The sequence below is a fragment of the Ammospiza caudacuta genome, chromosome 12 (genome assembly GCF_027887145.1).
Source record: "Ammospiza caudacuta isolate bAmmCau1 chromosome 12, bAmmCau1.pri, whole genome shotgun sequence".
NCBI classification, from domain to species: domain Eukaryota; kingdom Metazoa; phylum Chordata; class Aves; order Passeriformes; family Passerellidae; genus Ammospiza; species Ammospiza caudacuta.
In genome coordinates this window covers 22270321-22293743 of record NC_080604.1, presented here as the reverse complement: position 1 = coordinate 22293743, position 23423 = coordinate 22270321, and the positions used below count along the sequence as shown (strand labels likewise).

Sequence of the window (23423 nt, the reverse complement as noted above, 5' to 3'; positions counted from 1 at the left end):
GAGATGGTCATACTTGTGTTTCCGAGTCTTTTTCAGACCACTTTCTCAACTCCCACGCAGTGAGCCTCAGAAACACGTGGAAATACAACACGGCTATTTGAAATGAAGTGTTCCCATATCCCACACTTGAGCAAAGCACCCCAGCTATTTACTGTGTCTGTAGGAACAGGTCTGATGATCTCTGTGATACTTGTGACAGGCAGCATTGGTCTGCTGCACAGAGTTGTTTCTGGGCTGGACCTTATTCTTTTAAGGATAAATTTCACATTTTAAATAGTAACAAAATAGTTCTTGAGGCATTTTCCATAAATGAAGTGAAGTGGGATTTGATTATTCAGGGCACTGCTATATTCACAGACAAGTTTAGTTTGTTCAGTAGACCCTGGCACTGATGAATTAGAGGCATGTATTTCATCTTAACCCTCTTGACGGGTAGCCTATCCCTTTTACTTGTGTAATACTCCCACTTAAATGCAAATCAGCTTTCAATAGGGAAACCCTGGTTCTGGGCCCCGTAAGTGCTTTGTAAATTTGAACACCAGTAGAAAGCCGCTGAAGAAAATTATTTTCTAAATTGTAGATATTGGGACAAGAAGTGAAAAGAAGCTGAATGGAGGATGTGTCATTTAAAAAATAAGTCAGGGTAGGTTAGTGGGGGCAGGGGTGTGTTTTTTTTTTAAATAACCCAGTTCTAGCAGTTGCCTGACACCTTGAGTTCTGGAAATGCAGGTGATTCTTGGATGCAAACTGCAGCAGTTCTGGTGTTGAGCAGGGAGTGAAGTGTGGATTGGGAATGAGCTGGTTGTTCTGCAGTCTTCAGGGCAGGAAGATTGGAGCCAGCCCTTCTGCTAATCATGTTCTGTTTAAACTCTTAACTATACAGATTAGCAGGGTTTCCTTATGTTTCCTGTAGATCGAGGTAGTTTTGAAGTTACTAAAATACAATTGTTTCCTGTTAGAGAACAGGATTTAAGCTGCTTGGCACCAGCTGCTTTATGAAAGGTGTTATGTGAGAGGAGGTTAAAAAATACAATCATGCTATTTTCAGAAATGCTTAAGTTTCTTTTTGTGTAATAAACACACTGCTGAATTTTGTAATATAGTAACAAACTGAATATGTTTCAAGTAATTGATGCTGCCTTTTGGGCTTGGAGTGGGTTTAGTTGTGATTTTTTGGTTGTTGGCAAGTTTTGTTGTCAGTTTTAAGTCGTGTGGGAACAAAGGGCAATATTAATTATCTGGGCTCCTTCTTTGTTAGCCAGTCTTCATATGGCCATTCCCTTGTCAGTCCTGGGAAACCAGTTCTGGTGTATCCCGGCACAGTTGCAGAGCTCTTCTGGCACCTTTCTGGGCTCAGCCATGTCAGCTGGCAGTTGTCTTGGTTTCACTGCAAGTTGACCACATGCATTTTACTGCTGCAAATTGCCATGCTGTCAGAAATGCTGTGTCTGACTCCTTAGTTTAAAGTAATATTGCATTAGGAACATAAACAAAAATTCTTTTCATACTTGTCTATTAAAAACAAAACACTAAGACTGTTTTTAAAGGCTGGCTTTTGACTGCAGGTTCTAAAACACAAAAAAAAAGTCTTGAAAAAAACGAGAAGCAGGATTTGTGTCTTAGTTTCAGAACTTGCAATTAAATTCTTCATTCTAGATAAATATTTCTTACTCATCTTGTGGGAGTTTTTTGTAGGAATTAAATTCAGTGGAGTCAAAAGAAAACCAAAATTTAAACAAGGAATTATCTCTGTGGTTATATCCTTAGAAATGCCTTGTTTATTAGTATCAAGATACAGATGATAAGGACTGTGTGGTAAACTTCATTCATGGACTTTTTCCATCTGCTACAATGAGTAGACAGCGGAAAAGGCCCAATGGCCACCACATCTGTGTCCATACCTTTGTTACCATCAGAGCTACCATTTCAGTTAATTTATAACTCTCTTAGGGAGAAGCAAAACTTTATCTCTCTGAGTTGTTATAACTCAATTTGTTTAAGCAGCCCTCTTCCTCAGGACTGCTCCTCGTTCATTCACCAGGAGCAAACTGAAAAATAAGCCTGCGGGTTAGTGATTCACGTGTCCTTCTTACAAATAATGTGATGGTATTTGCTTGTTAAGTTGCATCGTTCGTGGGAGATAAAGGAAAAGCAAATCAAAGATCCATGTGACCTCATGCAGAGATCAGACAGTAGCACCATGTTCTCTGAGGCATCAGTCGCATGTCATTTCTGTGTAATTTTTATGCCCATTACTGTTCCAAGTGTAGATAAAAATGCTTAGGAGTTTATGGTATTATAGAAGGGAACTGTTTGGTTTACACAGAAGTTTGGTGAATACCTCATTCTATTCATATTCTGTCCTCGATTTCTTGCATCACTTAACAGTTACCATGCAATTGTGTGTTTTGTCCAGGTTAGGAACAATATCACAGAGTTTAACTGGTAGAAAGAAGGAATTCCCAGCAAGAGGGCATTAGTGCTAGAATGTGCTGTGTGCTGACTGAGGCAGCCATGCTGGTTTCAGGACACAAGCCATGGTGTTCATTGCTTGTTTGTCACTGGTGTCATTTTGCCATCCTCTTCTCATTAAAGCCATTGTACATGTGTTGTCATTTCTAGATGTGAAAGACTTGAAGAGCAGTTAAATGACCTGACTGAGCTCCACCAGAACGAGATTCTCAATTTAAAACAGGAGCTGGCCAGCATGGAGGAAAAGATTGCCTATCAGTCTTACGAGCGAGCCCGGGACATCCAGGTGGGTGATAGAAGCAACGACCCAAGTCCTGCCCTTTGCCTGCTCTTTCAGGAACTCATTCACTTTTGAAGTATGCCTGCACTTCAATATTTGATTTTAATCCTTGTAGCTTTATTGCTAAACTACTGCATTCCAAAAGATCCTTTTTCCATTTCTGACCTCTGAGTATCTCTCCAGGTAACATCCTTTGTAAAGCAGGGCTGTGTCCCACACAAAGGGAACCTGCTGCTCAGCTGGAGCAGAGCAGGAGCCAGAGCCCACTTTTTCTGCAGGTTTTTGTATTAGACACTCAATGGGCCGTGACCCAAACACCTTTTTGCAGTCATGTTCCCAGTACATGGCCCTGGGGTGTGGTTGTGTCACTGATTTTACAGCAATGGTTACATACCTCTAAGGAAAAATGGCTTTGTGTGTGCACTGCATTGAGTCAGGAAACAGTTCTTTCTGTTGGCTTTGAAGAAATAAGGAGGTGTTTCTAAAAGAAAAGCTTCTTTTAATATGTAGAAAAGGTTGTGAAACGAGATCTTGAAGTTGGAGGCCCTTCTACAAAGCAAAGCAGCTGCTGACCCTTACAGAAAAAGGCCTGTTCAGAAACAAGTCTCTTGACTATTATAAGTACTTGCTGTGATAGTTTTAACAGATATCTCAGTTCTGATTGCTCATGGGAAATATTTGTAGTGTGAGCAGAGAGTTGTAAGTTAAGAGTTCTCCCTTTTTCTTGCTGAGGTACTTCAGCCAGGTAATTTCCTCTGAAGACCAAGCAGGCTATGCTGTTCATACACCAGCTGTAACTGATTGTCAAACGTTCTTCCTGGTCACTGCTGTTCGGGACAGCTGAGCAATTCTGCCCTGTGCTTTCAGGGGTCTTAACCAAGGAGAGGCATTCATGTTTCATTGACCCCCACAAACATGATGCAGTGAGAAATGTAACCGGTGACAATGACCTTTAAGTTAAATTTAATCAGTGTCTGTGGACAGTGGTACAATGGCTCTTGTCAGTGTAAACAGGAGGCTGTCCCTTGGAGGAGTGTTACAACAGTCGGGTTTTGTTCTCCTCTCTAAATTCAGATGGCAGGAAGATTGAATTGAAGTTGGATTTCTCAACAGTTTTTTTTAATCTTCATCGTACAATTCAGTACTTTTAGTGTAATCTTAAAAGTTGGGACAGCCTATTTTTCAGCACTGCTGGGGAAGAGGGAAGTGTTTTGTTGTATAAAAAACTATTTAAGAACATGGGCTACTGTTGCAGAGGAACAGTCCTGGTTCCTTTTTTGGTGATCAGTCTGGGAAGGACTGCTGCAGACGGCCTGTGTGTCTGGAAATTAAGGTGACTCTTGAGGGAAGATTGGTAGAAATATTGTGACTTGGTATTTTCAAGAGCAGAAGTCTCTCTTGGTGTTAAGTGCCTGAAAACCTCTCTCCTTCTCCCTAGCCGCCTGCATTGCATGTCACCGGTATTTTAGTGCAGGTTGGGTTGGTCCAGTTGGGGTTCAGCCCAGTGAAAAGGTCTGACAAATCCCGCTTGAGTCAGTGGGGCTTTAAAGAGGTGGATTTGTGCAGGGTAGTCTTCTCCTTCCACCTCCTTTCATTTTGCCTCTTCCTGTAGGCAGTTCCATAAATCTTCTTACCCTTCTAGATGTCTTTCCCCAGCCCTCACAGTCAGCTGGAGCTATGCCAGTGCCACAGCTTGCTGCAGTCTGGAGAAGATATCCTTCCTGCAATGGCAGCTGTGCAGTCCCAGCCCTAGTGCCCCTCAGACCTTTCTCTGAGTTCACAGCTCATTAAGCAAGCAGAACACAGCTGAGTCTTTGGTAATTATTTTTGTTGATGTAGTTTCTGCAAGGTTGCCTAGTTTCTGCAAAGGGGTCAGATAAACACAAGTGACTCCAAGGAAGGTGATGGAAGTTGAGGTTCTGGGAATGCACATCCCAGAAGAAGATGAAGATTTCTGGCTAGGCACAGCACTTCTGTCCTCTGAGTGGCCTCTTGCTGAAAAAGCTGAAGTGACCAGGTGGCTGGGTAGCCCCCTTCTGGCAGAAGCTATGGGGTTTCCCGGCCTAGCATCTCCATGTCAAGCTTTCTGGGTGTGGATGAGGGACCTGGGGTATTGCAGGCTGCAGTGCCCAGTCAGCAAGGGGCTTCTCACCTCAGATACGGGAAATGGCACTGCTTCCTCTGCTCCCACTGCAGGGCAGGAGCAGTGTGAGGTGAGGGGATGCTCCTGGCTTGGCCTGGTTGGTGAGGTAACAGATGTGAACTTGAGTAACCCAGTACATGCTCTTGCCCACAGGAGGCACTGGAAGCGTGCCAGACGCGCATCTCCAAGATGGAGCTGCAGCAGCAGCAGCAGCAAGTGGTGCAGTTGGAGGGGCTGGAGAACGCCACAGCCAGGAACCTGCTGGGGAAGTTCATCAACATCTTGCTGGCTGTCATGGCTGTCCTCCTCGTCTTTGTCTCCACTGTGGCCAACTGCGTTGTGCCCCTGATGAAGACTCGCAATAGGACGTTCAGCACTTTATTTATAGTGGTTTTCATTGCCTTTTTGTGGAAGCACTGGGATGCCATCACTGGCTACTTGGAACGATTCTTGTCTCCCCCCAGATGATGGTGGCAGGAATGGGCTGCGCCGCTCGCTCCTGGTGCTCTTGGTGAGCAAGTGTGGCAAAGATTAGTCAGCGACTACTCTGCTGAAGTTTTAAAGTGTCCGAGTGAATTTGTTTACATTTAGAATAACGTTTTTTCTCTGCAAGATGCATTGCAATAGTATTTTTTAGATTTTACTCAAGAACTCTTTTGGCAAGAATCCTGGATAATTTTTATGTAGCATGGTTCTCTTTGGATGCAAATCTTAAGATTCTTTAAAGTGTACAAAAGAAATGAATAAAATACAGAAATTTGGAGCATACCAATGGGCAGTTTAAATTGTGGCTTGAACTACTGTACTAAACCTGTCAGGAAGAAAACGTGGTTAGCTTAAGACGAGCAAAGCTCAATCTAGTGCACAGCCTTGAATGATGGTACCACAGCAAACCTGTAACACTAAACTTTTACTGTGAAGTCTGCTCACATTCCATGTCCGAGTGTATGCATTGAGTGGTTTCTTTCCTTAACAAGAGAAAAACAACAACGTGTGGATCCCTCTCCCAGCTCAGCATCTGGGTTCGCCGTTTGTGTTAACCTGACTTCAGTAACTTTCTGTAAGGCTGGCTAACTTGGCTGAGTATATGGAGTGGAAGCCTCATGCCATATACAGTAACTGCACAGTCGTGCTACAGTATTTTGAAGTAGTCCTTGAAATACATATACTCTTTAAGCAGAAGCCCTTGGTCGCACTTTTAAGGTTTTTTTTTAATATATGTATATTCACAGATTTAAAAAAAATCCGAACAGCATACTTGAAGAGTGTAATACTCAAACTCTCAGTGCTTCCTTATTGTTTCTAATAGGATTTTTTATTATAATTATAATTATAATTATTATTATTATTATTATTGGGGTTTTTTTTTTTTGAAGGGGTTGGGAGGGTCATTACTTTTTTTCTTTCAAATAAAGAAGTGATGTTTTTAAATGAAGAAATGCGTGAATAATTGTGAGCCGTCTTGTCCTGAAGCAGTTCTGAGAAGGGCAGAGAGTAGTTTCTAGTGTCAGGCTGTCAAATGCAGCACTGTCCATATGCCATTTGTCTGTCCTCCTGAGCTTAAAGATGCAGCATCATGGAAAACATCTGTTTTCTCCGTACCTTTTTGTCATGCAGGGCTTTTTTTCCTTTATCCACATGTGAAGGATGCTATGTTTGTATTTTTTGTTTGCGTGTCATCTCTCATTCCTGGCCTCAGGATAAGAGCAAGGAATTTCTGTTCATCTCTTCCTAGGGAAAAGACAGGTTCTTTTGAGGAAAGAAGTACTGACTCAACAGTTCACTTAACAGAATGGTTATGTCAAAAATAGTTCTAATTAAAAAAAAAAAAAAAAAAAAAAAACCTGAAAAGTGAAACCAAAGTTTTCATCCTGTCAGGCTCTGGTAAGATTATTTATGTGTCTGTATCTGTAGTGTGCCATCCTCTTTTTCAGCCACAAGGGACAGCACTTGGTGCAGACATCTGTGTGTGCAAATCTCAAAAGGAAATGCCAGCTTCAAATGCAGCCCCAAGTCTTCACAATGTGCCATTACTGGTGACCTGTTGGTACAGGTAGGCAGCCCTCAAGTCCAAGGAATCTGTGTTCATTCTGTGCTGATTTTTAACTGCTGTCCTTTTCACCATAACAGTGCCAAGATTCATCTTTTGTCTTCATGAAATCTAAAAAAAAAAACCCTCCAGGATTCTGTCAAAACTATTTATGGTGTTTAGTTAGGTCTTACTGTTTTCCTTCATTCCAGGATCAACTTCCCTCTAGGAATCAAATGTTGCCCAAGGGACCTAAACCAGTTGAAATCATACATGGGCATGTATGAGACATGTACAGCATACATATACACACATACATAGGCATTGTGCTATGGTACAGATTCTGGGTTCTGAGAAATTCCCTCAAACAAGGTTAATACCTTGAGTGTTTTCTGATTTCCAGCAAAGGCAAGGCCTCCACTGTCCATCTTTCTTCCTCCAAGGGTTCTTTTTTTCTGTAGTCACAGGAAACTCAGGTGCCCTTCCCCCAGGGATCCCAGTACACCTCTCTGTCACCATGTGCACTAATCTGCTCCTGTCCTAATTAAAACAGAGATTGACATTTACAGCTGACTCAAGCCAAAACTGCTTGTGCTTTCTGCAGTGCCACAGCCAGAGCAGAGGTGTGTGGCCATTCCCTCCCTTGCTCCTGGCTCCGGTGAGGCTCTTCTCTAGTGACTCACATTTCTTGGCTAACTATCATCTTGCCTTTTTCCAGGTTTTTTCAGAAACAAATGTGTGAATAACACTAAGAACTGATTTGGCACATAACTGAAATACTTTGTTGCCTTTTTTTCCTGAAAACTGGCCTTTGTACCTCTTTTTCTCAGTCTTGTTCACACTACAATTGCTTAAGATAGGTTTTCATGTGGTCAAATCAGGAAGGAGTTAAAAACCAGTGGCTCTGGACATTTAGTGTCTGTAGTATTTAAGGAAGTGTTGTCCCTCTTCTTTATATCCTAATTTCATTTCTTTTCTCAACTCTGTCATATTCAGTAAGTATCATTTGCTAGCTTGCCAGAAGGTGCAGGCTTAATAGAAACTGACATCTCATAACTCTTTGGTGAAGGCCATATACATATGGGTCTGGACAAAGTGTCTGTCTCTTTCTCTCTCAACAGTTTCTTCCATTCCAGAAAGTTGTCTGCAGTAAAGTCATGTATGATGCTGCATCCACTTCTCATATCCTAACACAACTGCCATGTGTTTTGCCTTTTGCACTAGCAGAACATTTTGGGGTTTTCCTCCCTCTTCAGTTTGAAAGTCTGTGATGATTTCTGATAACTTAATGATGATGTTGTTGGAAATGTGATTCTAGCTTTAAAGCTCCCTTTCCTTGTACACGGTTGTGTTTGCTTTCCTGATGGAGTGTTTCTGGGTGACGCGTAGAGAACAGTTTCTGCTGTGGATGTGAGTGTGTGCGTGAGTACCTTTAATAGCCTCCTTTGTAGATAAAAACTTTTTAGTGACCATCTCTGAGTGGCAGAATGTTTCCCAAAACATTTCATATTCGGAATTGAAGTGATTCAGAAATTGCTTAGATGTGTTTAGCACATACTGCCTTGGCACATAAAAAGGGAAAAATATAATGGACTGTGTAAGTTCCAGGAGCAGCACCTCCTCATTAACATTTGAGAGTTCAAGTGAAGTTCATCTGTTTCCCCTATTTCCTTCAATATAAAGAAGAAAGAAAGTCTTGATGCAAAAAAAAATATTTTTAAAACTTTTAGAAAGTTCTTTTTTCTCTCAGCCTCATTAGTTTATTTCAAGGGTATTCAGCATGCTCCCAGCAGTTACTCTATTGGTTTATTCCAATCCCATGTGTGCTTAGGTGGGATCAGATGAACTGCTGACTTATGTGCGTGTTGCAGGAAAGGGTTCAAGATTGAGTAGTTTTGCCAGTTTTTAAATGAATTCTGGAAGTGGCTAAAGAGTTACCCTGTGTGTCTGTGTTGTGTGTGCCAGGTGGTATAGTCGTAGGCAATTGACTTAGCTGTAAGTGTGTTTTAAAAGTGTAAAAAAAAAAACAGAAAAACTCACTTGCACGGGTTGAAAAGTACAGAAATGACACTTGTGAACGTAACACTGTAGTTTATAGATCTTAAGCTGCTAATTGTTGAGAGAGATTTACATTTGTCTTGTCTGATTGTCACAGATTTATCTGTGGCAGTTTTACTGTATATAAAAAACTTTAAATAAAGACCTCAGCTATTAACACCGGTCTAGTTTGGATCTTTCTGGAGGGGCGAGGGCAGGGGAAGGGAGGTGCTGTCACGGAGAAGAAGAGGGGTGTGTCAAAACTGCTGAGCCCTGAGAGCTCAAAATGTCGGCAAGTTCTCCATAGCTCTGATTGTCAGACTTTATCCTACACTCAACCAGCCACACACCACTAGGGCACAACAAAAATAAGCTGGTGTCAGTGTCTGGTCTTGCAGGTGCAGGAAAGGAGCAGCAGCATTGCATTCGTCCTCATTGATCCTTTCCAGCCTCCTTGTGCCTGGGACAGCCTCTGGCAGGGTCCCTGCGGCCACCCTGTGACTCAGTTTGCAGGTCAGTTCAGTCAGACTTACCCACCAAGTGTCTGTCTTGGAAGGACCAGAAGTTGGTTCTGTATTTTTCCACCACTGGTCGGTAGCCTGCCCTGTCCCAGATGAGAACAGCCCTTGCCTCTGCGGACTTTGTCCTTAAGGGATTTCAGGGCCCACTCTGTGTGACATGCGTATTTAGAGGCAGGTGCACTTGTAGCATCACCCGTGTGTCTCAGGGAGCTTGTGATGGAGCCGTTCCAGGCCTGGCTCAGTTTGGATGAGAAAGGCTGCAGCTGCCAGGACAGCACTCCTTAGCAGAAAGCTCCCTCTCCCTGAGCAGAGGCAAGAGACTGCACAATGTTGGTTGAGCCCCTGCTGTAAACAAGAGGTATTTTGGCTACTGTGTTTCATAGAAGAATTTCTGAATCCTTTATTATTTGTACAAACTGAAACTGGTGTGGAGAAGATACTTGTTCCTCTTGGGTTTTGATCATGTGGTATCAGGAACAAAGAACCAAGAAGGGAATGGAAACAATATTTTAAGGATAAAGGTACAGAGTCCTTTTCTCTGTTTTCACAGAGATTCAAGTACTGTAAAACCAGCAAGAGATCAAAAAGCAAAAGCAGCTGTTTGCAGGATTTTCCCCCTGTAATCTCCTCACAACCAGAATGCAAATTCCAGCAGTTTATGGATGAAGCAAGTCCATGGTGCTGCTTTTGCTAGAGCTGTCTGACTCAGGATGGGACATGGTTGTGAGGGTAAATGGTTCTGCATTCTTTTGGGACGGTGACCTGAGAGGTGCTGGCTGTGGCTCAGGAGCAGCAGGGGACCATGATGAACAAAGGTGAAAGCACTGGCCTTCTACTCCCATGTCAACAGATTTAATCTGATAATGCAGGGGATTAGGTGGTGTTACTCAGCTTTTTGGTTAGTCTGTGGGAAGTGGTTTGATAGCTCCACCCAGGTCCTGGGGAGCAAACAGGGATATGGCAAGGGCACAGCCAAGCTGGGTTGCAGCAGTGGAGGTGAGGAATTGGCTCATGTTTCTCACTGGAGCAGTCATTCTCCCCAGCCAAATAACATCACTTTGATGTGCTAATAGTGGAAATTTTTGCAAACAGCCAGCTCCCTACCACAAAATACCAGTCTTTAAGTTGTTTCTTAAACACCAAATCAACTGGTGTTTAAGTGTTGGTCAGTAGTTCATCAGCCTCAGTGGATCCTCCCTCACTGAGTGGAGTTAGAAATAGGAAGAGGGTTCTTTGCTGCCTGAGTTAGCATGAGATAGAATATTCCAGGGCAAACCAGCTCTGCTGAGTGGCTTGTACTCTAGCCAGATCCCCTCTGAAATTAGGAATAAGAGTCACCTTGAATGTGTTCTTGGCCTTTGTACCAGCCTTGTGCCAACCCTGGCCAAAGGGGAAAAAAAAAGTAATATTGCCTGAGAAGGGCCAGAGCTGGATGGGAAGATATGCAGTGTGTGTTCAGCCCTCTTCCTCAGTGCAGCTGTTCCTGTAGTCGTGCCTGCTTTCAGCTGATAGTCTCCTTGACTTAGAACCAAGAGGTCTGAAGGCATTCAAAAGTTCCTCCACTACACATAAAACAGTGTTTTCAGATTGGGGTCACCTATCAGACCTCTGTTGCAACAGCCTGAGGACACCTCTGGCTCCAAATCATTGTTTGAAAAATGCCTAATCCTGATTGTGACCTCCAGGGAGGAGGATGCCTGAGAGCCTGTCTGGCCAGGATAGAGGAGTGTGACAGCACATTGCGCTATGTGGTCAGTCAGCTCCTCAATTCCACCTGCTTCTGGCACTACTGACACATCTGCACATCACCAAGGTGCCTCCCCATTCCCTGAGGGTGAACAGGAGCTCTGGGCCAAGCCAGCCCCGTTCCTCCTCGGCTCTGCTGAGCATTCCCTGAAGGGGATGGTGCTGACACAGGTGAGCACACTGAGGGGGAGGCAGCTGCTTGGTTTGCTCTGGGAAGGAGCTGTGACAGCATGGCTCATACTTGTCTCAGACACACCCTGAGAACTAAACGAGATATTTTACAAATATCCCATCCTGCTTACCTGGGCAAAGGATCCTGAGAAGAGAACAGGGACTGAATGAGGAAGCAGGTAATATTTCACTGATGGAGCACTCCTCAGCAGAAAACATCTTCAAAGAAGCAACATCCCTCCACCCTCCTGATTGTTGTCTCACACGTCTTGAAGCAGTTGTGACTCTTGGCATGGGTAAAATAGTCCTGTCCCACACTGCTCAAGAACTTGGGTTTTGTTCATCCAAAAATGTTTCATTGAAAGATGGTTCACTTTATTCAGATCAGCTCTCTGCCTCCATTGAGCACATCGGCATTTCCCTCCACCTCTGGAAACAGACTGGCAGGTAGGTATCAGCTCGCATTCCATCTGTCCCGTCCATTGCTTTCCCAGCTGGCGAAGGCCGGTTGTTGCTGGGCGCGACCAGACTGGCCCAGGCGGGGCCAAGTCTTGGCTACCCCGAGTGCTCAGAGCCGGGCCAGGGGGTGCCTGGGGCACTGCTGCCGCGAAGTTACAGGGACAGGATCTGGAGCGGCTGATGGGAACCCTTTTGGTCTCGGAGTTAACGGAGGGGTCCTGAAGGCTTCGAAGGCTCCGGCCCGAGTGACCCGCGCGGGTCCCGCCGCGCCCTGAGGGGACTCGCGATCCCCTCGGCTCTGAGGCCGCCTGGCGGCGATGCCTGGCACTGCACGTGCGCGCGCCCGCGGTCTCAGGCGACCCCTGGCGGCCACGCCCGGCAGCGCGGGCGGAGCCCTCGGGCAGCGGCCGGGCCCGGGGGCCGCGGGGGCTGCGGCTTGGCCGCCGTGCCCCTGCACTCCGCGGGGCCGGGCCGCACCCGGCATCGGCGGGACGGTGCGCAGAGGACATGGGAACGGGCACCGGCAGCGGGGCAGCTGGCACAACCCAGCCCGCCGGCTTGCAGGCACTGCCGGAGCGCCCCGGCTCCGCCGCTGACTGCTGGGTCAGCGCTGCCGCGTCCCGGAGCAGCGCTGTGCAGCGCGGGGGGACGTGCAGCCCCGGACCTGCTCGGTCATACAAACACCTCGCCGAGGCTATCCCGGGCTACGGGGCATCCCGGATGCACAAACGGCCTCGCCATGCAAATGTCCCGGCCGCTCCACCGCAGGGCCACGGGCAGCCGCTGCAGCAGCACACCGAAGTCCCTGCGCTGGTTCTGCTGGGCAGGACCCCTCTCCCCCATGGTTCAGCATCATTACGGCAGTAACTCAGTGGTTATTACTGCTCGGGTGCAGTCCTGTTTCGTGTTGGCTCGGATGGGGAAGAGCCTCTCTGTCCCTGCTCAGGCTTTGCAGGCCCTCTCCCGATCCTGGACAGGGCAGCCAGGCCTGCGCTCGGCTCCGTGTCCCACCGGGAAAGGGAATAGGCAGACACAGGCTGCAGATCTGCAATGCCTCGTGCTCCCTGCTCTGAAGGGAACCATTCTGAGGGGTAATTGTTCATGGGACATGCTTGACAGCCCTCAAACCAGCAGTCACATAAGGCTGAATGCTCTGCTTCTGTTGTTAAGCATGGCTGGGTGTGTGATTACAGTGGAAATCAATCATTTGTCTGATCTAGACCTTTCTTCTCCTCAAAGTGGGGCTGGAGTCTACAAAGATCTGCTGACAAGCTCCTCCCTGCTTCATCCACTGCAGCTCTGCTGAGCACTCAGACCTGATCTCCTGCTGCTGCCTCTCCTGTTGCCATTCCTGCTCCCATTCGTGTTGTCTTTGCTCACAGTTCTGGCTCTAGAGCCTTGGTGTCTCCTCTGGCTCCCAGAAAACGTGCTGTCCTATTTGCTGGCTTGTCCCAGAAACAAAGGGGAAACCATGCTGATCAAGGCTCCCCAAGCACCAGCCTCAGCCCTGCTCTATTGGAGTGGCGTCCCCACCTACAGAACTCACAAAGCAACTTTTTCTTGGATGCAGGGTAGCTTCCTAAGAGAAAAGGAAATTGAAAAATCATGTGAAATTTTGAGGTTCTTCGAGAACAGGACAGAGAGAACCTAGCAACAGTGGCTACATTGATAAATTCCCCATTTCCTGACACGGGCTGGGAAGGAGGGACCCCTGCAGTGGCAGGACTGCAGAGTGATGGGGGCTGGAGGTGGCAGACAGGCCAGCTCAGCGGGCGCATGGTAGAGCAAACAGAGCTGGCAAGCACAAGCTGCCTATGGCCCCGGGGCAAGATAAACCTGTAGATTTTCAGCCCGAAGGTGTTCCCTCCTATTAGCAAAATGCCCGTCATCCTTCTGCCACATCCCCCTTCGAGAAGTTGCCAAGAGCTGCACCTTTTTCCAGGTGTTACCTACATCATTAATTACTGGGGGCAAGGCGTGGCCTCATCTGAAAATGGGGAGGCTGTGAAGTGAGGGCTGTGGGGCTAGGGTACAACTGTGGGTTGGGAAATGCAGGGACTGGTCTGGGAAAGGGCTTTTAATTGAGCTGCTGAAATTCTTCCCCCTCTCCCCATCAACAGAATGAAATTGGGTGTTCTGCTGTCTAAGATAATGTGGTTTTTTTTTGCTCTGGTGTATGGACAGTTGTGGGAGTTGCTGGTGGAACGCCGTGCAAGAATTCAAGGAATGTGAAAGGTGAGCGTGTCAGGTCCTTGTGCGGGGGAAGCTCAGCCCCAGGGCGGGCTGTCCGCACAGCAGAGCCGAGCCTGGGCCCGGGGCTGGGCGCTGCAGGGCCCCGGCGGGGCGGGCGGGCCCGGGGGCTCCGGCGCCGCGGCCCCGGCGAAGCCGTTCCTGCCGCGGGGGCTCGCAGGGAGCCCGGAGCCGGCTGCCCTGCAGGGCTGGGGCACCGGGACAGCCCCGAGCCGGCTGCCCTGCCGGGTCGGTGCACCACGACAGCCCCGGAGCCCCGAGCCGGCTGCCCTGCAGGGCTGATGAGCCCAGGGGTGTGCGGAGCAGCAGCGAAGCTGACCCTGCCTGGAGCCCCGGTCAGACGCAGAAACACGTGCAAGGCACGGCTGGTCAGGATTATCGCCCTTGCTAGGCTGACCTAAACGTGCTTTACACACGGCGGTACCAGTGAGCAGGTGTGATAATGGCAGTGGAGTGGATGGATTGCTACTATCTGGGTTACAAAGGGCTTGTATTTAATCATGCTCAGTTTTCTTTCCCCGATGCTGAATTTCTGCTCTGGTGCAGGGCTCACCAGTGCCCAAAGCAGCAGCAGCAAGGCAGCAGGGGCCTGCACCCCAGAGACCTGCCCAGGTACTACCCTGGGATGATTGTTGGAGCAGAATCATTGCAGGCATCAAGCCCAAGCTCAGTACAGAGGTGCTGAGGGGCTCCTCACATGACAACCAGCTTCCAGGGGACAGTGGGTGGGTGAAGCCCCTCCGAGATGGCTTGGCTCACACCTCACGCTGGTGTGACTGTGGCTGTGGCACCTGGCAGAGATGGCCCACACTCTGCTGCCTTCTATTTTTAGGGTTCCCCTTGGAGCATGTCCCTGCAGATCTTCTCAGGGCAATGCTGAGTCTCAGCTGCTGGAAGACCACTGCCTCCCTCTGAGATGAAGGCACTGGGAAAGGTCACGGGCCAAGAGACAGCCAGGGCCAGCCAGGACTGTAATGATCCTCCTGGCTACACCACTCAGACCCAGAGGCATCACACAGGGGTTTTCCCTTGCCGAGGCATCTCCCTGCACTGAGACTGGGGACAGAGTGGGACGAGGTCAGTCCAGGGTACCCCTGCATAGTCAGGGAGCCAGCAGCCCCAGTGCTGTGTCAGCCACCAGCAGCTCAGAGAGCCAGTGCAGGAGTGGGGTGGACAGTGCTGGTGCCCCAAGTGCCTCCCCGCAGTGACACCAGGCCACATCCAGGCTGCAGGCATGGACTGAGCATCAGGAAATTCTGACAGCCAGTGGGGGCCCTAAGACTCCCTGCTGGCTCCACTGGCAGCAGCACTTCAAGGCCCCACTGGACGAGCTCCCGTTTGCCCCCAGAGGTGAGAGGTCTGGTGCAGGCTTTGGGGTGGGAGAGGAGGCAGAACAGAGCAGGAACTGGCTGGGCTTTTCTTGACGTGCTTCCTGTGGCCACTGCCTGTGGCCATCCCTCCTGTCTGAGACCAGACCATGGTTTTTAAGGGTGCTGGTTTTGCTTCTCTGTTAGCCTGCTCTAGTCCTGACTCGCTTCTTTTCCCACCGCTGTGGCATTGGGAATGCTGAAGGATGTCCTCCTGTTCCCATCCTGGAGGCTGGCAAAGCAGGGGCTGCTGCACTTTGCTCTCTTGCCTTCAGCACAAGCAGCGTCAGTAACTCGTCAGGTCACTGACACAGGCTGAGGTTCAGGCTCCCCTAATCACTGTTCGCCCCATGGCCTCCTGAGCAGCAGCGAGCCAACACTAATCACTGATTGAGTTTGTTTTGTTTGTTGTTGGCTTTCAGATTGTGGGCTCTTGCCCAGGTTTGGTTTGGTTTTTTTTTTCTGGAGCATCCAGAACCCCAGAGAATTTCTGACTGTGCCGGTAGTTGTCACAAGATCTAGATCATGACAACCCATCCCTGTCCTTTCAGGGGAGGTTCTGTGGAGGGCTGAAGATTTTAATCAAGTAAGCTTCTAAAACAGGCTTGGAACTCTGGCTAAGAATGTGTTAATTAATACTCAGGGTTCCTGCCAAGCAGCCTGGGAGGCCAGTCCTCCTCCAGCCAGGTGTAGGAAGGTGAAGTTACAAGGTCCCTGATGGTATTGCCTAAGGTCTCTTGGCGAGGTGGGAGAGATGTTAGAGCACCTGCCCTCCTCCAGTGCATTCCCTCTGTCCTGTGAGGGGCAGATCAGTTTTTGTCACGGTCAGAAAAAAATAAAAATCACAAAGCCTTGTTGCTCGTCCACCTTGAATCACTATCAGCTTTGACAAGCTTTGTCTCCTGGCTCCCAGGATACTGCCAGCTGAATCTAATCCTGTTGATTTGATAATATATCTAATCTGACTTTCTTGAAAATGCCCAATATATGAGAGCTTCTGTTTTCCTACTTGAACCATCTTCCCTCTTTGCCTTCTTTCTCTTTCCCAGCTGGGGCCAATCTGTCTGGGAAATAGTCCAATTTATTTCCATCTGATGGGAGCGGATCCCAGCTCCATTCCTTCCGTCTACTTCAGAGTTGAAATCAGCCTAGGTCATTATTTTGAAATCCCTCATTTTCCTGCTTTGCATTTTTGCTGCAGCTTTTCTCCCTCATCAGAGGCATCAGTGGAAACACTTCCAAATATCTCTTTCTGAGGGGTTTTCCCAGAGCAACCATCACACAGTCAGCATGACCTGGATGATTGAGGTCCAGACAAGGTGTTCCCCACAGTTTAGACCTTCCTGTGGTCTGAGCAGAAGCACCAGTATCCCATATTGGATGAAACTGAAACTAGCAGGTCTGGCCAGGCCTCAGTCTTTGCACAACCATCCCCTAAAGGTCAGGGCACCAGCACTTTCTCTCCTGTGCCTCTGGTGGCTGCTGCTCACCCTGTGGGACAGCCAGGTCTCTGTTACTCAGCAGTGTGTGGTTAATGCACCCAATCTGCTTTTGCTCCTGAGGGGATGCCCTGGGTGGCCCCGGGCCTTGGCTCTGCCTGTGTGGGGCACCAGTGCTGCCCTGCTCCCCTTGCCATGGAGCCTACCTGGGGCTGCAGCTCCACCTCTGAAACGGGCCCTGAGCTGCTTCTAACTTTATTCTGGTGACAAGAGAATCACAGCTGAATTGTCCAGTTTATGGATCCCCGAGTAAATTAACTGTGATTAATAAGCCACTGCCAGAATGAACCATGCTGCAGGCTTATCTGTGTAATCCCTGCTTGTGTGTTTAAAGACTGACAGGAGTGCCAAAAAAAAAAAAAAAATCCAGACAAAAAGATAAGGGCTGAAGATGCAGGATGGTGTCTTGAAAATTTAATTTAGCAGAGAAAATATCCCTTCTAAAACCACTTTATTAACTGCTGTCAAGAGAAAGCCATTTGGCCTTCACGTGCTGTGGATGAATTCAGCCAAGTTGTGTCAGACTGCTCTGAAGTGTGGCGAGTGCCATGACCCAGGCCCTTCGCTGGGCTCTGGGTGCATAAAATCTGCATGATTGCTCTGCAGTGGGGCTTGTCAGCAGGGACTGCAGCTGGGTTATGAATCACTTTAATTTGTCATGTGAGCTGGTTTCACACCAGCATCTCTGGAGGGAAAATGCTGGAAAACGGGGAGGGAGGAGAGGGGGAATGTCAAATGCTACCCTCCTCTTCTATCCCCCCCCTCCGGGTTCTTGGTGAAAATTATTTTCCCTCTCCACCAGCTAATGACTAGTCCTAAATTAATAAGATGGAGAGAAGCGGCCAATATCAAATGTATGGGTTTTGTTTTCACTTCTGAGTCGAAGGTGGCCACAAGTCATAGTCTGTAATGATGGGGGATGTTATCAGTCACACCATCTGACATTTTGCCAAAAGGTCTCTTTTGTCTCCTCTCTGAAGTGTGAAAACAAGGGATATTGTTTCTGGTGTTCTGTAAAGAAAAATGTGAGTTGCAGAGCCTTAAGGAGCCATTAGATGAAGGAAACCAAAGAAGGAAAGAAATATCAAGAACTCTTTCTTCAGATAATTACACAAATACTGGATCTCTAGGGACACTTAATGGAAAACATTTTAGGAAGCACCTGAAAATCTGCCATGAAAATTTCCCATCCTGGCCATCCCATTGTCTCCTGCATTCTTTATTTGGATAATCCTGAGAAAAATCCAAGACTCAGATAATAATTTGATTTTTTCCTTTATTTGGTATTTACTTATTCAGTTGCTGTTAAGGACAATAAAAATGAAATTACCCACTCCTGACTGAGTTCCCTCAACACTTAGGTAAAGTACAGAATTGTACAAAACATCTAGATTCCCACTGCATGTTATCCTGAGCAGCAAAAGCATAAACCAAACATAAGCCCTCTATGGAGACAAAATATTCACCCGCCAAAAGAATTACTCACTGTGGGCAAGTAGGCTTTTACAAGGTTGAATTTTAGACATGCAGATGAATGTTACAGCTGGTAAGAATTCATTAGTCAATGAATCTGCAGCAAAGATAAGGAGACAGAGATTTGTTTTTCTTAAGTGGAAAGGGTCCCACATTATGATGCTGTAAAATGAATGCCCTGATCTCTTCCTTTCTCAAATCAGAAAAGTGGTTGTCTGTTTTAGCTTTAAACTCACAATAAGATCTCCTGAAATTAAATTACTTATTTTCTTGAATAGAGTGGTACCATTAGCCATCTTGAGAGAGGGCTGCTCCCTAGAGAGGGGCAGCAAGTGCGAAGGTGCAATCCAAATGCCTTTTCCAGTGCTCCCCTCGGCAGGTGTGCCCTGAGCCTGCCTCTCCTCTCCAGGTGTGCCCAGAGCCAGGGAGCGTGTGGCCGCGGTACAGCCAGGTGTGCGGCTCTGGGGGCACCTGGCAACCTCAGGCTGAGCAAGGAGCTCAGCCCTGGTCGCGCAGCCAGCCAAGCCCTGAGCTCTGGCCAGCGAGCTGTTTGTCAATGCGGCCTTGCAGCAGGCAGCTCCTCACAGCAGCGAGCTGCATCCTGGTAAACAGCATATGTGAGAAGGAGCTGGTGGAGCTGCCATCAAGAGTTTTCCTTCTTCCAGATTCTGGCTCCCCCACCAGCCACAGACCTGCTGTTGGAGCGAGCAGAGCCCGGCTCTCGGCAGCGCGGATGGGAATTGGGAAAAACCACCCCACAACAGACGGGAGCTGCGTGCGGCACCGGGGCGGCTCCTGCCGCAGCACGGCACACCCGTGCAACCCGTGCAACCCGTGCACCTGTGCTACCCGTGCACCTGTGCTACCCGTGCACCTGTGATATCCGTGCAACCTGTGCACCTGTGATATCCGTGCAACCTGTGCACCTGTGCTATCCGTGCTACCTGTGCTATCTGTGCACCCGTGCTACCCGTGCTATCTGTGCACCTGTGCTACCCGTGCTACCTGTGCTGAAGGCTGCTGCGCCCGCCCGCCTGTGTGCAGCAGGCATTCAGACGTGCCGTCCACATCTACTGCTGCCCAAAGGACCAGCTTCCTCGGTTTCTTTGTATTTCCTGAATCCATTCACTCTTCTCTTGGCTCCTCTGGTGCTTCCCTCCCCCCTTCCTCCAAAGACTGTGTGGAGGATGCACACATGAAAGGAAGGAAGAGTTGGCCTCTTAGGGGGGAAGTAGACATTAGTGCTTTTTTTTTTTGGTCCAATTTTGGAACAAAAAAGCTCCAGCTAGGAACTGGTCTGATTAGGTCTTAGGATGAAACAGATGCAAAGTTTCATGTGACAAGTAAAGTGGCACATGGAAACTGATGAATTTTTACATGCTGTTGTTGCCCATCTCTTGCATGGGATCAGAGCTGTTAGATCTGTATCTGATTAAGTGTGAGACCCAGCACAGTAACAAAAGTGTTGGCTACCAGTTTCTTAGTGGTCATTCTGGAGCTGGAGTGTAATATTATTTTTAAATAAACAGGTCTTCTCATTTTAAAACAACCCCACTTCTTTCTGTCTTAAAAAGAATGAAAGGAGAACAGCTTTGTTAATAGTGCCAGAGCTGGAGCAGAGGTGCATTTACGTTTGAAAACTTGCATTAATGCCCAGCTGCAAGAGTTTCCAAGCAGGATGAAAGCGAGCAAGTCAAAGGAGTTGGACAATTACACTCATTTGTCTGCCTTGTTGGCATTGAAATAATTCAGGCAAGGCCAACTGTGTCACTGGGATTCTCTAAGGTATAATTTAGGCATGAGATGTTTACAATCAACTCTCATTTGCATCAACTGCGAGAAAAACAGATAATTTATTGGTTATTTGAACTGGTGGGTTAACTACTAGTTTAACCACTAATATTTATTCAACCTTCTGCATCTGAACAGCCCCATGGCCAGATCCCACACTCTAGCTGCCATGCTTGCTCTGCAAGTGAGAGAGGAGCAAGGCCAGGACCTACTACTGTGACTCAAGTTTTGCAAAGCAGAATTGGTGCTTGACTCACATGGGTGTCTGACTGAGAGCCCCACAACAGTCAGAGGTGTTGGGAACCATACGCACACCGTTTTTTAGTCCCAGGAACATGCTAGAACAAAGATGCAGTTTGCTCTGGGTTGTGCTCTGTGTGCCTGCCAGTGGTGGTTACAGAACTGCTTAGCAAAGAGCTTGATAAAATCAGTGGGGTCGTTTGTGAGCTAGGAAGTGCCTCCATGTGTGCCAGATCTTGAAGAATGCCCCCCAGACTGCTTTGTGAGTGCTGCACAAGGACGTCTAAATGCTGCTAAGCAAGGCTGCAATGAGCAAGGTGATGGATTGACAGATTTGATTGAAATTGGAGGTAAGTTTTGCTGGGGTTTTTTTAAATCCTAGGCTTTAAAAACATCACTTAGAAGAGGAACATGGATGGAGAACACCAAGAGGGAGATGAGAAGATTAGGAGGTCAGATTCCAGGCTACAGAAATCTGTCCATCTTGGGCAGCTCTGCATGGGTTGCAGGGGAGAGGCTGTGATGGCTCTGGTGCTGCTCATACCCCTTCTCCAGGAACTGACCCAAGCCTTTCAGCTAATTCCTGTATGCCAGTGGCTCTCTCTTTGTGAACGAATCTTTGATATTTAGCTGCCTAGCCTGAAAGGACTATTCTTAGGGAGGAGAACAATCCCATATTTCATCCTAAAGGCACCCAGTGAAATGCATGTTTTCCCATTGTGACCCCTGACAGATTCCTGGCTGGCATTTACCAGGGAGAAGTTAAACAGCCCTGGGCTGGGGCTGAGCCCACAGAGTGGGAGGGAGGCTGACCCCAGTCCTGCCCTGGCTGGAGCTTGTGCTGGTGATTGCAGGAGGTGGGGATCCCAGGTTTGGCTCTTGGAGGAGACAAAAGCTGACAGAGCCCAAATCTGATCTGATGGTGTGTCACAGGATTTGCCTCCTGCCAGCTTTTGGTGAACAAATCCTGCCAATGCACACCTCATCTGGAGAGGCAGAGGAGCTCAGCACCCAGGCTGTCACCTGCAGTGCAGCACCTGCAGCTCGTCAGTCCTTGTTGCCTACTAGAACTCATCACTGCTCTCCAGACAAGCACCACGAAGCAAAGGGTTGCTGCTGCTGCCCAGCCTTTGCAGGGCTGATGGGTCATTTCATACACTGGAGAAATCATTCTGCACCCTGTGTGAGCAGACTCACTTGCACAGAGTTCGGTAGGATTGCAGAGTGATTTGTATGAGTCCTTCTACCCCTTGTGGAGCAGACTAGGCTGAGAAAAGGAGCACCAGGGACACCCATGACTCCTGAAATACACTGTACAGGGTAATACATAGATGTGAAATAGCACAAGCACTAAAGCAGTACTGCTTAGACAGATGGGACAGCTGAGCTGGCATTCAAGTAATAAAAGTACCCCAGTCTCTAACTGTGTGGTGTTTATATTTTAAAACAGTGTTAGAAGGTCATTTTTACTACTTAGGTAGTTTGTTTGCCTTTTCCACTCTCCTCAGGCATATTAGCTGAGGTTGCTTCATCTCCCTTTGCTTTACCACTACTTCTGCTTAGTTTCAGCATCACATTCACTGTGGGTAAAATACTTTGGGCGCCCATTGCACTGGGATATCTGTATAAAAAACTGGCTTCAAGTGTGTAAGGATTCATGTGACTGTTTCCACCAGCATACTTCTAACATAATGAATTTTACGTTCTTGAATTTGTGATGAATTCAAACACAAATACATATCTGTGTACAGAAACATGTGGAAGGTGCAGGGACCGCATCTTTGCAAGCTGAACTGGAACTGTCTGAGAACTCTCCTTCTGTCCTAAAAATTCAAAATGCAACCAAGTCCAGCGTGGGGCTTGCCAACGCTTTAAATGTGTATGTGGACACAGGTAGTTTTTATACACGTGTCTCTGTGTGTGACTTTTGACTTATCTGTAAGATTAATTAATGTGTTTCATGTATCTAAGCAATGTGGAAGCCTTTAAAACTGTTGGGGTCACCAGGGAAACGTTGAGAGCGAGATCACACTGTCTGCATACAACATATCCAAAAGCATACAAGCTAGCTCAGTGCAAAACGGTGTATCTTTTAAAGCGACATGAAATGTTAACCAAAATGCTTAGGATTGTATTAAGCCATGCAAAACAAACAATAAATTTACAATTAACCACATTTAACCCTTTCACTTCAAAGCACAAATTGAGCATCAACACTGAAGGCTCAATAAGCTCAGTGAACATGGGAGAGAATAACACTGAAGCCACTGAGGTAAGTCAAATTGGTTGGAATTAACAAGGGTACTATGGGTTGTAATAATATATTTACAGGCTGATGATTATGCTGTGGGGAGGAAGGGAAGGGGATTAAATTCCTGTTTAGTTTAGGCTGCATTTTAGTGCTGCCTGTTCTTCAGTAGTACACAGTTTAAAATGTAGTCTGTCAAATCCCACTGACATATTTTGGCAATAGATATATGCTCTAATTGAAAGCAATTGTTGTGTTGTAAGCTTTCCCCTTTTCCCATTTGTTTTGGTTAATGAGTAGTGGTGGCCTGTCTACTTAAACACGTATTGAGCATTACACACTGCTCACGGGGAAGTTAGCATATTGCAGAGCATGCAGCACGATCCTGCCTGACTTCATAAGGAAAACTTCCTGCAGGCTTTGGTGGAGAATGTTTGAACAAAGCTGGTAGGATCAGCCTTGCTGGTTGTTGTTGCTGGGCTTTGCTGTATGGGTCAGCTGGGGCCTCCATGTGTGAACCCTGGGGCAGGAGTCAGGCTCCCTCCCAGGGCAGCAGAGCTTTGTTTTGAGCAATCAGCATTGGCCTCTACTGGGATTCCCATGAAGGGATGCTCTGCCTTATGTTGAATTTGTTTCCTTTGCTGGGAGTCAAGTCCTGCCCCCTCCGTGGCTGGCAGTGGTCAGGACACGCAGGCCC

The 23423-nt window shown here is 47.4% G+C and overlaps 1 protein-coding gene across 4 annotated transcripts in view; it reads left to right on the top strand.

The window, feature by feature from the left end:
- The window catches only part of TMCC1 (transmembrane and coiled-coil domain family 1), a 72336-nt gene extending 66088 nt beyond the window's left edge, over window positions 1-6248 (top strand). For all 4 annotated transcript variants that reach the window (XM_058812821.1, XM_058812818.1, XM_058812819.1 and 1 more), the window contains exons 6-7: window positions 2623-2758; window positions 5049-6248. In XM_058812821.1, the coding sequence (XP_058668804.1) occupies window positions 2623-2758; window positions 5049-5363 (451 nt within the window). In that variant the 3' untranslated portion in view covers window positions 5364-6248. The remainder of the gene's footprint in view (window positions 1-2622; window positions 2759-5048) is intronic.
- Window positions 6249-23423: the final 17175 nt, after the last annotated feature.